Source organism: Xenopus laevis, chromosome 4S, assembly GCF_017654675.1.
Source record: "Xenopus laevis strain J_2021 chromosome 4S, Xenopus_laevis_v10.1, whole genome shotgun sequence".
Classification (NCBI taxonomy): domain Eukaryota; kingdom Metazoa; phylum Chordata; class Amphibia; order Anura; family Pipidae; genus Xenopus; species Xenopus laevis.
In genome coordinates this window covers 79,576,504-79,592,676 of record NC_054378.1, presented here as the reverse complement: position 1 = coordinate 79,592,676, position 16,173 = coordinate 79,576,504, and the positions used below count along the sequence as shown (strand labels likewise).

At 37.6% G+C, this 16,173-nt stretch overlaps 1 protein-coding gene across 1 annotated transcript in view; it reads right to left on the bottom strand.

Moving 5' to 3' along the window:
* Positions 1 to 15,846, bottom strand: part of nmnat2.S (nicotinamide nucleotide adenylyltransferase 2 S homeolog) — a 40,635-nt gene extending 24,789 nt beyond the window's left edge. The window contains exon 1 of the mRNA XM_041561510.1: positions 15,546 to 15,846. Within this exon, the coding sequence (XP_041417444.1) occupies positions 15,546 to 15,630 (85 nt within the window). The 5' untranslated portion in view covers positions 15,631 to 15,846. The remainder of the gene's footprint in view (positions 1 to 15,545) is intronic.
* Between the last annotated feature and the right edge of the window lie 327 nt (positions 15,847 to 16,173).

The following is a 16,173-nucleotide window of genomic DNA, read 5'->3' as shown; positions in this document are numbered from 1 at the left end:
ATAAGGCTTGCGAGCCTAAAATCTGCCACGGGACACCAGTATTCACATTTTTCAGAAGAAACGGCAATACGTCAAGAAAATACCAAATTATTACTGTGGGATCCTCACGGTTGGAACTCCACTTTAAATATGGCAGGCAAATTCTCGCGAGATATACGTTTTTACGGCATACTAGGCCAGTGACGGAATTATGTTGTGTATTGATGATCAGTCTGGGTACATTTTGCATGTAAATTGCTTTTCTATTCGGCTGAAATTCTTCCAAGATGTCTTCCTCCAAGGCTTTTTTTGATACAGAACAAATGATCATCCTAATAGAGGAGCAACCAAATGTTTGGGACACTCGTTGTTCCTCATATCATTGTAGAGTTAAAAGAATTTTGGGGAACCAGAACAATGAGAAGTGCATGTTGGGAAAAGAAGCCTACGTGCTGAAAAACACAGGTTGCCTTTCGCGTGTGGTTTTCAGTATTTATGCCCAGGCGCTCCTTTTTAAGAACGCAACAGTAAAAACGCCATGTCTGGCCTCGCCACACAGGCTGAAATCAGCCTCCTGTTTCTTTGCCAAAATCCACCAAGCATGTTCTCGCTGGAGCAGACACAATGGTTCCAGACGCAAACAGAAGAGGAAGGGACTGCCAGCGGTAGGGGCTGAAATTAGCCTGCCAATTAATTGATTAGCCCATAGTCTGAATTGACAGATAATGTCAGTGAAAGTTTTGAATCAGAAAACCTGCATTCAGTAGGGTCACAAAAGGTTCACTTGTTAGAGAAAGAACATAAATGCCAGAAGAAAACATTACAATACATCATATTTCAAGCACTTGTCAAGAGATTGTTGTTTGGAAATGCAGACTGCCATGTTTCCAGTTGACTGCCTGACAAGCACATGCGTGAGAACTAGGCTTTTGCCATCGGAGAGAATGGGGGGGGGGCTACAAAAATTGTGGCCACCCATATGTCTCCTATAAAAACAATCTGCCCCATGGTATAGTTGCTTATCTAGAAGCGGGTAATAAGCATGCTGATATGGCATGTTGTGTGGAGAGTTGCAGCAATCCCATGTAGGATTTTACCAGAGACAGTTGTGTCCGCAGAATTTTTTATTATTTATAAACTATAGAATATTGTGTGTGTGTGTATATATTTAAATATATATGAGTAAATATATGTGACTTAATAAGAGTAACGCTAAACTTGTAAGCTAGTACTGCAATGTGCTTAGACAGCACAAACTTTCGTTTGGTTCCTTACATAATGTTTGATTAAAGCATATTTTTAATAATAAATAAATTAATATAATGAAAGCAAAAAAGCAGATCAAGCAAACCAATTTAACCTGGCTGCAGTTCCTCCTTGTTGATGCATTGGAGGCCTAATATATTTGATTCTGCGGTCAAGCCTGTAAGTTTGACAAATGAAGTGGGGACATTATTTAAAGTTTTTTTTTAAAAAGATTTCACTGAAGATTATTTCCTCGGGAAAGGCATTATAAGTAGTAATCCTAACATTTTTATAAGGGACAGATAAGGTGAAACAAAGAGTGTTACAGCCTTCCTAGATTTTACCAAAGACTTTTCATCACACAAACAAGAAAGTAAAAAAATTTTGACGACACAATACATGCACAGTTCTCTTTAACTCTTCCTTGGATTCCGTTCCGGATTCGCCCGAACCTTTCACAAAGTATACATTATTCGTCCGAATCCCAAAATAGTGGATTTGGTGCATCCCTAGATAAAACTCAGGTTTAATAAGAATACTGACTGATATTTGGCCACAGTCTATAGGCTGCCATGTGGAATAGCATCTAATTGATGATACTGATACAAATTTTCAACTATCATACACTTTAAAAGCAATCCATATCAAAAGAAAAGAATTGTGTTGTTAACATAATTTGTCTGAAATGCAAGTCTTGCCAACTAGTCTAGAAATCCAAACAAATGACCATCTTAAATCTAGGTATATAGTAAATGAAATGGTCAAATTAAGGAAAGCAGAGCTTCCCAGACTGAAATATTACATTTTTTGATAAAGATGGGGGCCCTGCCTCCCTGATTTCCCCTCTGCCATCTATTTAATTTAAGTGGCCCTTAAATCATTTATATAAAATATCTAGGATTATTTTCTAGATTCCTATCTTTGGGAATATGACATATGAAACTATACCAATTTTTAGTTATTAATAAATGATGACCTGAGCTTGCTGTACATATTCCTTCACAGCTGAGTACAACTCCAATCTCATTATTTATTAATACCAAAAGAATCTAATAGCATGACAGATTTCATGTCATATTGTATATAATCTGGCTAATTCGTGTTAACTCATTTGCTTCCTGATTGTAGATTTAAAGGAACAGTAACACCAAAAAATGGAAGTGTCCTAAAGTAATGGAAATATAATGTCCTATTGTGCTGCACTGGTAAAACTGGCATTTATGCTTCAGAAACAAAACTACAGTTTATATAATTACACTTCTGTGTAGCCATGGGGGCTGCCATTCAAAGCTGAAAAATGAGAAAAGGCACAGGATACACAACAGATAACAGATCTATAGTATAAAATGGTATTCTTCAGAACATATGTTATCTACTCTGTGTTCTATGCTTGAATGGCTGCCTCCATGGCTACACAGCCACTTGTTTAGTTAAACTATAATTGTTTTTCTGAAGCAAACATACCAGTTTTGAAAGTGCAGGGAAACCATACATTGTTGGTGTTACTGTTCCTTTAACATACTAGAAACCAAGATGAGGGCATGGACTGCATTTATAAAGGAGACTGTTCCTATGGTCTTCTCACAAAGATACCAACTGGTGACATTCAGCTGCACTTGTACAATAGGAATTGTCATCCTAGGTAAGACATGCTGAAAAATCCAGAATCTACTTTAAACAGGTAGCAAGTTCCATTAGATGATTTATAGCTCTATCTGCAGACATTACAATGTATAGAATGAAAATATCAGTGCATCATTTGGCAATGGTGTATATTATAAATTACTATATTTCTATGTTAATACAGCACACATCTAGAACTAATCTTAACATGAAATTTGGATCAACACATTATATCAATAATTTATTATCTAAAACACAGATTTTTCATGCTGTTTTATATTCACAGTAGATGAGCACTGAGAAAAATTTAGAGTTAAAGGAGAAGGAAAGGTTAAAACGAAGTAAGCCTTATTTGAAAGGTCCACCTAAATATACCAGTAAACCCTCAAAGTAGTGCTGCTCTGAGTACAAAAGAAACACTGCATTCCTTCCCTTCTATTGTGTATACATCGGCTTCTGTATCAGACTTCCTGCCTTCAGCTTAAACCTCCTTGCCCTGGGCGTGAGCATGCTCAGTTTGCTCCTCTACCCCCCCCCTTCTCTGCTGTAATCTGAGCCCAGAGCTATAAGTGAGCAAGGAGAGACTCAGCTTGGTGTTACTTGCCTAATACTGCAGCTCCTATACTAAACAAACAGAGAGCTTCTAGAGCCTTTTACCCGGGTATGGTAAAACATTCTACAGAATAAATATAGCATTCTAGCTTGCACTATTGTGGCTAATCTATTGGCAATAAATTGCCTTTGTAGCTTTTCTTCTCCTTTAAATGAAAACTATACCCCTGAACAATGTAGGTTTCTATAGAATTATATTGCATAAAGCAGCTCATATGTAAAATCCTGTCTTTTGCATCTATACTTCTTCCTGTTATAGTTAGAGCTGCAATATTGCTGATGTTAAAATACCCTATCCCATAAAAACAAAGCACAGTAATTGGAGGGGCCCCTCAGGTTCATACATATATCATATGCCCATATATGGCCAGTTCAAAAGTCCTGGGTCCTGGGAAAATTACCAAATCTTTGTTTCAATAGTTAAAGCACAATTACTGTGCTTTGTTTTTATGGGATAGGGTATGTTAACATGAGTGGTGTATAAGTAAAATCTGTATTACACTCTATGGTTCTGGCGCTTATAAGCAATTAGTAAGCTAAGAATTTTTAATAGAGGAGTTTTAGTTAATCTTCAGTGTATTTATAGAGCAGCAACAGTTTCCTGCAATTAACTTTTTTGTCTTGTACTGTAGGAGAGTATTAGCATTCTCTCTCTCGCCTTTCCCAAATCTGAAAATGACTTGGGTTGTTGGCACACAAGTATATTTAATCTCTGTGGTCCTTTCAGGAAAAAACACAATCATAATGTCTTTCTCTAACAGCAGCTTCTTCCCTTTCTACTAAATGGGAAATGTCTACCATAAGGCAAACTCCATTATACTCCAGGAATCCTGACTTCCGTACTCCTCATATTTCCCTTAAATGAAATATGCTATAAGAAAGCTGTTTTCCATTTATCAGAAAAGGAAATGGTTGCCAAAGAAGAAGGGAGTTCTAATAATGCATATGCATTTGTCGTATCTTTGTCGTACCAGTATCTTGCAATGCCAAGTTGGGGGTAGGGAAAGAAAGGCTTTAGCTAAATTTGGTTGTTTACTTACTACTACAGTAAAACACCTGCTTCAAGGAGTAAGATATTGAATCATTGATTTCCTGGCACTTATCCAGCAATAGTGTCTTGTGATTTATTGCTAGGTTGATATAACAACCTTGCTATCTTCCCCACCTCCCTGGGGCATTTGCAAAATCAAAATGTCAAGCTCCACAAGTCCCTCCAGTCAATAACTAGAACTAACAAGGACACCATGAAACTTCTAGATATTCTAAATAATTTTAGAGATAAATATTCAGCTCCAAAGCTAGAAAACAGTGTACTTATCTTAACAGATTTCATGTACAGTAGAGCAATATCCTCACAAACATATGTCAGACCATAAAGAAATATACCTCCATAAATCACAGGCAATGTACCCCTGCAACACTCTGACTAATGTGGCAATTAATTTAGCTTTTGATTTATGGCATCTTTATTATTTTGGAAGTTAGAGAATGTCACATGCCTAAGACAGGTTCTTCCAGGTGCAAAACAACCTTTATGGAAGCAGAACTATCAATCCGCGTTCAGCGTCAATAAAGCACATAATTTAATTGCTGAGAGACGACAAAGCCTGGTTATGATTGACAGTTCTGGGATAAAATAAATTTGTTAGCAAAGGAAATCATTCAGTTCCAAAACCTTGATTGTTAGGAGTAGGCAGAATGAAGAAGGAATACTCTATAAATTGAATATGACATATAGTACATTTTTTCTATCCTTCCTACATAACATTTTCTAGCTTTTGTGACACTCACCAAAACAGGTAATATCAAACTATATCCAAATGCTCTCATTCTGAGTCAAGGTTGTTATGCAATTCTTGCTTGTATAACATAAACTGCAGCAGAGTTGACACTCTAGAAATGATAAATGAAATACACGTGGGTCAGAGTATGGGTTCTCAAATTCAATGCAACAACGTAAAATAATATATACAAAATGCAGAATACATGTGGCATGGTAATACATAGGTTGGGATTGTATCGGCAGGAAGGAAATATAGCTAATGTAGGAAATATCTTGAAATCTCTTGGAAACTCAAGAATGTGTCCCTCTTAATGAAATTGTTGGTGTTCTTAAATGTTGCGCTCCCCTTCTTAAACTCACCTATACCCCCAAACTTTGTCCAAGATAAGTGAAAGGTGGTTGGCTACCAGACAGAATGGCTAATATTGACTTTAGAGAAGTGAAAAAAAATGTTACATTATTAGGTTTATATTGAAGTATTTTAAGGCTTTGCCAGACAAATTTAATTGAAGAGGTGAGTAGATAGTAGGATGGCAGTGGATGTGATCTATGTGAACTACTACTAAACTACTAAAGCAAATACTATTGTATTTGAGGGAGAAAATATAACTTTGTAGATCCATAGTAAGGTCAAACCTTGATTATGCAATGCAGTTCTGGAAAGAACGCAAAGATGTGCAAATAGACTAGTAAAAGAAATGCAAACTCAAACTATGAGGGAAGACTGGCAAGGTTGGGGTTGTTTTCTCTGGAGAAAAGGGGCTTATGAGAGAACACTATTAATCTTTACAAGCACATAAGATTAATCTATGGATTATAGACAGATAGTAGGAGATCTTTTTTTCCATAGAAAACATCGGAGAACCAGAGGTCACCACTTTAGATTTGAGGAACTGTTTTCATTCCCACGCAGCATAAGGAAGTTCTTCACAGTGAGGTTGTGGAATGCCCTGCTGGGTGATTATGTGATGGCAGATTCTATTAATACCTCAGAATGGCTTGGATGACATTTGAGTATAATAACAAAGACTATTATGATCTATAGGTATAGGATTATTATTTGGAATGCTTGGGATCTGGATAAGGGTGAGAAGGACAGAGTATGTGGGGAGGTTAGTGACATCTAAGAACTGCAGAAATATTGAAAGAAATGTTGTGCCTCAGACATAGAGGTGGGGAAAATTTGTTTTTCCAGGCAACTGTCATCTGAAAAATGTTTGTACAAGCAGTTGCCAGTAATTGGCATGTAACTTAGTAAAGACACTTTTGGGCAGTCTGGTACAGTGTTTTATCATTACTTAAAAATGCATCACTCGAGGGGGTCACGTGAGGCGCAATCCAAGATGGCGGTGCTGTAAGATTGCTCCTCGTCCATGGAAGCCTTTTCCCTCAATTCCACAAGAGCTGGACTTAATATATCAATGTTGAAAGATCCCCTAACCACCAAACAGTAATCGGATGGCTAATAGGAGATGGCAAAAAGATAATAAAGGAACCTTTTCTGTCGGCCAAAGGCGCAACAGGCTCTATTGTGTCATTCCTAAAAAGGCCTCCGACTCTCTCTTCAGCAGAAATGGCGGCGCAGGAAGACTCTTGGCTGGGCACAGACTCACAACTTGAAACATTTCCACCCCCTTCAGGAGTAGCCCAAGGCCCAGACCTAATAAGGCAGTTTAAAGCTTTATTACAACAAGAACTCGCTAAAACAGCCACAGATATAACAACTAAAATAACAGGTCAAATACATGAGTTGGGCCAGCGTAATGGAGACAAAGATGGATGATGTGGTAATAGTATTGGACGCTCATGAGCAGGACATTGTACAGCTTCAAGGGCAACTTAAAGAAGCTATGGACAAAATGGAGGACATGGATAACAGGTCCCGCCACAATAACCTGCGCATTTGCAGTATTCCGGAATCAGAGACAGACCTACAAGCCTTGACGCACTAGATATTCTCCACCCTATTACCAGATTTGCCGGCGGAGAGGTATGAATGCATCAGGGTCCGTCGGGCGCTTAGACCCATAACACAAGAAGGCCCACCTAGGGACATTATCCTCAGGTTATATTACCACCAAACCCAAGTGAAGGACCTTCAAGCAGCACGCACTCCACAGAACCTGGAATATAAGACCTTTAAATACCAAATCTACGTGGATATCGCACTAGCTTCATTACAGAGGTGCAAATCCTTTGCTGCCATCGTCCATGTTCTACAGCATCACGGCATTCGTTATCGATGGCTATTCCCATTTCACTTGGCCTTCACATTTAATAACCAACGCTATTCCTTTTCTGAGAGCTTATGTGAACTGAAATTAGATCATGTGCCAGCAATTCTTTACAACAAAATGTGCCAAATATGACCTACTGTTTATCTGAACTGACATATACTTATTGACTAATATACCAGCTGGATATTAGGAGCCTCTCTGTACGGAACATTGGGAAGGACCCAGGGAGTTTGATTTCCCCTACATGACGCTATCCAAGGTGTGCAGCGAGTCTGACACCCGTTGGATTAACGTCCTTGATAGGTTAATGTTGTTTTATATTGTTATTACAACTCTGAGTTATTTTTTGTTTAGATCTATACCTAACAGGCTTTACGGTAACTGCAAACACAAGACATTGCTGAACTATGTTGTGATTATGAGATTTTGCCTTTTGCTACTAACACCTTTCACCGGTTTAAAATGCTATACACTATTTAACAATGGCGTTAACTCCTATCTCACAATGTACAAGGGTTCAATTGCCCAGTGAAAAGGAAAAAAGCATTTATGTATTATAATTCTCTCAGAGCTGATTTATTGTGTCTACAGGAAACGCACTTTTCCAAAAAATCCTTCCCAAAATTTCTTCATAAAAAATACCCCGTGGTATATCTAGCAAATGGCGATAATAAAACCAGAGGTGTAGCAATTTATATACGAGCTGGGTTACCTTTACAGATACAAGACACCTACTCTTATCCAGAAGGGAGATTTCTTGAAATTGTTGAATTAATGAAAGAGCTTGCTCAAGAATCTTCCAGGTATAATGATAGGCCTACTCCACTTCTGGGTGCTCAGATAGAGGCCTTGAAATCCAAACTGGATTTAGCTTTAACCTTGCGTGCGGAAAAAGCCTTGAGATGGTCCCAGCAAAGATTATATACACAAACTAACAAATCAACACGGTTAGCTCGTCGGCTTAATAACAGATTTTTCTCCAATCACTTTGATTAAAGGGCCGTCAGGGAAGATAATTAGATCAATGAGAGCTATTGTGAAGGAATTCTTAAATTATTATCACAAATGTTATTCCAGCACATTTAAACCCTCAGAAATGGTGATACATACATTTTTACAGGAATCTAAACTTCCCTGCTTGACCCCTGACCAACATAGACTAATTGAGGCTAAAATTACAATTGAAGAAGTGATTTTGGCAGTGGCTACTTTAAAACCATCACCCGGGGCCTGATGGCTACTCCGCCATATATTATAAAAAATGTATCCATATCTTAGCCCCGTATGTTTAATGGACTACTTTCGGGAGAACATTTTACCCCAGTTTCACTTTTGGCTAATATTTTGCCTATACCCAAACAATCTTCAGAACCAACAGAGTGTCAGAATTTCAGGCCCATTTCAGTACTGAATATTGACATTAAACTTTTAGCAAAAATCTTAGCTACTAGACTAGGTTCCATTATGTCACATCTAATCCATAATGATCAAGTGGGTTTTGTGAAAGGCCGTCAGGCATCTGACGCAGTCAGGAGAATCATACTATTGATATCCGAGCCAAGTCAAGCGCCCAACCTGCTATGATCCTTAAACTAGATTTTAAGAAGGCGTTTGATACGATATTATGGACTTTTCTGAAATCCATAATTTTTTACTGTGGCTCACAGTCGTATACACTAATCCTACAGCCAGAGTTCGCATTGGCCATAACATGTCAGAAACCTTTCCAATTGCAAGGGGCAGCAGACAGGGATGCCCCTTATCCCCATTATTGTTCAATTTAACTATCGAACCACTGGCAGAGGCAATTAGAACTAATCCAGACATCAGAGGCCTAAAAATTCATGACAGACAACAAATAATTAGCCTTTTGCTGATGATGTGACTCTCATCCTAAACAACCCATGACATCATTTCCTAATTTATACAACATCTTGACAAAATTTGGGAATCTTTCAGGTTTGGTAATTAACCTGGGAAAGACAGAAGCTCTCAACATAAGACTCCCCCAGGATGTGCCTAAACTGTTAACCGGATCCAACAGAATTCACTGGCACACAGGTACTGCTAGCAGGGTAAACCTTGCTAATTTATTAAGTGGATTGCAGCATGCAACGATAAAGGGGGTTGCCCCGAAACGTTGCATGCTGCAATCCACTTAATAAATTAGCAATGTTTACCCTGCTAGCAGTACCTGTGTGCCTGTGAATTCTGTTGGATCCATTGAAACAAGGGGGGATTCCTCCATTGCTGTGCACCAGGGGTTACCACACTTGAAGGCCAGGGTGTGCGAGTGCAACTCGATTCCCACTAAACTGTTCACCCTCAACTTCGCATTTCAATGGCAGAAAACATCTGTCTCCTTCCTAGGTATTCACCTAATCACTAACAATAGCACCTAACATGATATAAATTATTCCAAAATATATCATAAATTAGGAAAATGGTTAGAAGATTGGAGTAAATATCACATATCGTGGATAGGCCGAATATGGCCAATAAAAATTACGTTATTTCCCAAACTTTTGTACTTCTTTAGAGTGCTTCCACTTCCACTTAACCCTCATGACTTGAAAAGGTTTGAAACTAAGATACTGAAGTTTATATGGAATAAAAAGGCTCCCAGGGTTGCTAGAAATGTATTATATAGATCTCCCTCTAAAGGAGGACTAGGTTTACCCAATCTCAGAAGCTATTATTGGGCGGCACAGCTAAGCCAACTTCCTTCCCTACATAACACTTTAGTCCCCCCTCAGTGGGTTGCTATTGAGAATGCCTATACATCCCCATATGATGCCTTAACATTTCTATGGTTACCCAAAAAACATTGACGCAAATCTTTGAGCCCAAGTTTAGAGCATTCTTTACAACTATGGGATAGAATCTCGTGTATTCATGCACTTATTGCCCCACACACTCCGGTTACATCTATACTAGGTAATCCAGCTTTCCCGCCGGGATTGCAGAAAAACCTATTTCAGTGGTGGATACAGAATGGACTGATATTCGTGAAGTCTTTAATATCCCCGAGAGGCCCATATACTATAAAATATCTGATAGATCAATATAAACTCCCAGACAGAAAGATTCCAAGCCAATCAAATCATGCATTTCATACAGAGCTGTTGGAATTCTACCGATGCACACAAGATATCTAGTTCTATCTATGAAAGGTGGTGCACTAGGGGGATAGCCCCTAAAGGGGCTATTTCAATCTTATATATACAATTTAATACCCAGCTCAAGTATTAGATCTAGGATACTGTATATTAAGAAATGGGAAATGGACTGGTTATTATTATGGTGGACGTGCCCAAAAGTCATTAGATAAGGGTCTATAACTTTATTTTTTCTGTTTTACGTGTTAATCTAAAAAGAGACCCATATGTTGCTCTTTTGGGAGCGGTTCCTGATGGTGTACCTAGAAAACAAGTTCGTCTGTTGAATCACATTTTCTTTGCAGCCAGACAAGTAATCGCTAAAGCGTGGAAATCGCCATACTTAAAGCATGAAAATATCAAAACAAAACTAGATTGGATTCTTGTTAACGAGAAATTAGCAAGCATCCACCTTGATTAATGTCAGATTTTCCAAGATATTTGGCAACCCTGGATAGACTATAGACACCAAGGCACCCTCCCACCTAATATACTTTCTTTATAGAAATTGTCAGGGATCGTAGCAGCCTAGTAGGGAAAAGGTCATATGTCCACAGTGCGGGTGGATTTATATAATACATTATAGTATATTAAAGTATAGTCAGCAAGGTTAAATACGTCACACAAGACAAGCAAAGCAATGCAAAAATGTCCTTTATTATGAAGCTCGATTTTTATATACAAAAGTCACTAGTGTATTTTTCTTTATTTTATTTTCCTTTTCCTTTCTTGTACAAAACGGTTGTTGATTACAGTTTGTAACACAAACCAAAAGAAATAAGATGTGTGTTAAATGATATACTGTACATGCAAAACCTTCTTAATTGTATTACAATTATTATTTGACATTTACATTGATGTTTGTACAACACATGAATAAAAATTTATTGAAACAGAAAAATGCATCACTCATATCACCTGTGCACTGTGCACCAATGCACTATCCAGATGCACCACTCAACTACTGATACAGCTGAAATAACATCTCTCAAAATTCTAGCTCTCATCTTCACCACTGAAGAGTGCAATGCAAATACAAACCCCATAACTCAAGTTAAAAGAGGTTACTTGTGTCGATAAGTAGGATAATGGTGGTAGGTTTCTGATGTCAGCTATAGCAATTAAAGGAAAACTAAAGGTATAATCACTGGGGAGTGCCCAATGTTACACTTACATGATACCCTGGGATGGCGCTCCTGTTAGCAAAAAACTACACAGCCCAGAGTACTCCTGTAAAAGCTCATTCGCCACAATCTTCTTCTGTCTTTTTTTCTTCAGCCTCTGGCAGGCAAACGTGCAATAGAATGAAAAAAGTCCAGCTTTCACTCTACTGCCCATGTGCCTGCTTGGAAGAGAAGAACAAAGAAGTCTAAGAAGATGGTAACAAGGAGCATCTACAGAACAGAAACACTGCCCTGGGGTATTAGGTAAGTGATTATAATCACTGGGGGTGCCTAAAATTTGGCACCCACTAAGTGATTGTACCTTTAGTTCTACAGGAAATTATAGAAATGTGAGGGAAATTATAGTAATACAAATGTATCTTGCATATTTTACAACATTAATGTAAAGTTACAGACACACACCTCAAAAAAAGAGATTGAAGGGCAAGTCAATCCCAAAGTAAAAATTTGCCTAATAAAAGAATAATTGAAAGCAAGTTTCCAATATACTTTTATTTTCAGTGCTTTTAAAGCTATTTGTCAAAATAATTGCTATTGAATGCAGCATTTGCTTAACTCCTGGTTGTTACTACAATGTTGCAAAAGTCTAAGTTCCCCAATAAAAACAGGCCTGTAAATCAGCTGGCTTCTCTTACATTGTATCAACAGTCTGAGCAATCAGGGCAGAGAATAGAAAGGGACAGACAAATCCTGCTTTCAATAGCAATGCATATACAAATAATTTAAAAACCATAGAAAAATTGTAATTGACGTATATTGCAAAGTTGCTTATATTTTTTATTACATTAGCATTCCCTTTAAAGCAAAGCCACACATTATCATACATTTATTTTAAAACCCACAAAAATGTATTCTCTCTCAGAATAACGCAAAGCAACAAAAAAACTAAATACAGGATATCTCAGGTTTTCAGTACTGATACTATATTATTGCTAGAATGACAAGATAAGGGCCATGAATAGCCTGTAAATTGTATCCTTATAAATGGCTCTTAGTGATATCATCAGTTATAAGCGGAGCTTAGTGAGGTCATTGTGTGTATTATAATAAATAAACTTCCCCTTGTTGAAAAATATGAAGATATAAGGGGGCTGATTCATTAAGGGTCGAATATCGAGGGTTAATTAACCCTCGATATTCGACTAGGAATTGAAATCCTTCGACTTCGAATATCGAAGTCGAAGGATTTAGCACAAATTCTGCGATCGTACGATCGAAGCATTATTCCTTCGATCGAACGATAAAATCCTTCGAATCGAACGATTCGAAGGATTTTAATCCAACGATCGAAGGAATATCCTTCGATCAAAAAAACTTAGGAAAGCCTATGGGGACCTTCCCCATAGGCTAACATTGAGTTCGGTAGCTTTTAGCTGCCGAAATAGGGGGTCGAAGTTTTTTTTAAAGAGACAGTACTTTGACTATCGAATGGTCGAATAGTTGAACGATTTTTAGGTCGAATACCTCGATTCGAAGTGGTAGTCGAAGGTCGAAGTAGCCCAAAAAATTCGAAGTTTTTTTACTTCGAAATCCTTCACTCGAATTTAGTGAATCGGCCCCTAGAAGTAACCTCGGAGTTCCACAACCTGTATAAAGGCACTCTGACTTTGCCTTGTTCTTTTATATGGCCTCTGTGACTTATAATATCCTTATATATATTATTATATAATATTTTAAATAAAGGGTACTTTATTCACTATATAAACAGTGCTAACTCATGTCATCAGTTGGTGACTAGTTAGGTCATTTTTGTGTCACATGACTCAACAAAACGTATGTATTATAAAAAAAATAATGATTCAAGTGTTGTAAAATAAGATGACATTAGAAGTTACCTTGAAGTATAGACCTACACGGGTCTGTTTTTTAAAACTCACACCCAACGCATACCCGCTTTCCCCAAGCCTGACCCGGCCCGCTTATCCATGTTCAAACCCAACCCAACTTAACCCGGCCTGTATCCCGCAGTGTTCGCCACCTGAGTCACGATCATATTGCAGGTATTCTGCGGGTACCCGACCCGATGCAGGACTATACCTTGGAATTCTGTGACCTGTATAAAAACATTCAACCTTTTACCTCATTCACTTATATGGTCATAGAACTCATTGTGAATTACAGTATAACATCCCAATATTTTACAATAGGGGATACAGTTTTCCCTATATTTTATAACAAATGGTAACATATACCTGTGTTATCACAGTAAGAATACTCTAATAATCTTAACTAGTAACAATATGACCAAGCCTCTCCAAATTCGTATTTCACCAGATTATTGCCTCGGTGTTGTCAAAATTCTAGATTTCTAAGCTATGATGACAAATCTCAATAACAAATATTGTATAATGGGCATAGAAATGCTCTATAAACATTTAGAAATATGTAAGTAAATTAAAGAGAAAAAAAAAAGAAATATGTAAGCAATAATTTTTTCTAACAATGCAATCATTATTATCTAGTAGAATAATAGGAGTGGCCCTTTGGGTACTTCCCTTGTTTAGTTATTTTCTGCTTTTCCTGTAAAAGTCCCAACAATACAAAAAAGTTTTTTTTCACAAACAGCAATGAAGAATTAACACCATCCTATTCCTATTTTAGCTGGCAATAGGATTCAAATGGAGTACCATTTTATCACCATAACATTTCCAGGAAAAAGTAATATGTAATATTAACCTAATGGTATCCAAAAGCAAACCCAACGTTTGTGTAATATGATTCCTGTGATTTAAGAAGATAAAAGCACAGTACAAAACAACGGTGAAGTACGGTCTATGGCTTGACAAGATGGTATATAAATAAAATGTGTGCAAAGAGATGTAAAAATTCAAATAACCATAAGTTTCATCCTGGGTGAATGAATGAGTGATTTCAGCATATGGAACTGGGGGCTTCTGGGACCAATATCAGAGTTTGTAAAAGAATATGTAGCCTGAAAGACTGTCTCTGGCCAATGCTACTGATTTTAAATTTGTGATTTTTGTTCGTCAGCTATATATACCTCACACACATATTGTATATAACACATAGATTATATCCCTAGATATAATACGACACAGACATACACCCACCCCATTTTCACTCAAATAACCATAGCAGAGGGATCTCTTTGTTATCATCTGTAATGATGCATACATTCATCAATGCTCAGAATTGCTTCCTTTATCCTCTCGCTGCCTGGAGACCTGCAAAGGCTGTTAACACTTCCCCTGGTGACATTGCCTTTTTAACTAATGAATGACTGAAGGCAATTCACTGACATTACATTTGGTGGGGTTTCTTTTTTCTAAATAATATAATTCACTGACATTCACATGTACTCCTCCTGGAAAAAATGATTGATTCATACATCTACACAGGGAAAAGATATATATCCTTTTAACTCTGTGTTGACCCTTCTTTACAGTATGCGGTTTGAGGGGATCTGTTGACTCTGCATCCTCCATCATGGAGCAATGCCAGCAACGCAGAGGCAACGGGAAAAAGATAATAGGCAAGACTAATAGGAAAACAAGTGAGACATTAAAGGAAGAACGGAGAAGATGAAAAATATAGATGAATGGATACAGAAATATAGAGCAGTTAGATAGAACAGAGGGATATATATATATATATATATATATATATATATATATATATATATATATATATAAAGAAATTAGGAAAATTAGAAAGAAATTGTAATGACAGGATTCAGGCAGGTTCTCATTAAAGAAAGACTCACCAAACATCTGAATATGTCCTTTTGTGACAGGGTTGAAGCTGCCGCAGGCCAGCAGTATAACATGGGTTTTAGTAGTCTCAGCCATGCTGGTAGGTACCAAGAACAGGAGAAATGTGGGTGGGTGGATGAGGAGTGGGTGGGGGGTAGTCTGTGGTCAGGGGACAGTCTATATGTAGTGTTTGGATAAGTAATTTCTCCAAGTGGGTGGATGCTTCTTGCCTCTGCAGAGAAAGGAGCTCAGTCTTGCTGCTAAACAGTGGATGTACAAATGCAAGATGCAGAACGTAACAGCACAGCCTGCCTCCCCCTCAGCTCCACTGTCACCTCCCAGTTTAACTATTGTATTGCCACACTGCCACCTGTTCTGTGCCCCTACAAGATAATATTATATTCTGCACACTTGCCTATCAGCATGATTTGCACCAATAAAAATAATAATAATAATCTAGCTCACAAGAAATAAATAAGAAACAGTAACAGGACCTTTATTCACTCAAAAGTAATGGCCCTGGTTTCAAACTAAATATACTTTATCACATTTTGCACAAAATATTCTTCAGAATTCAAAGCTCACCACATACCTGGACAGTAAGTCCTACATTTTTACATTAGGAATATTTAGATGTTT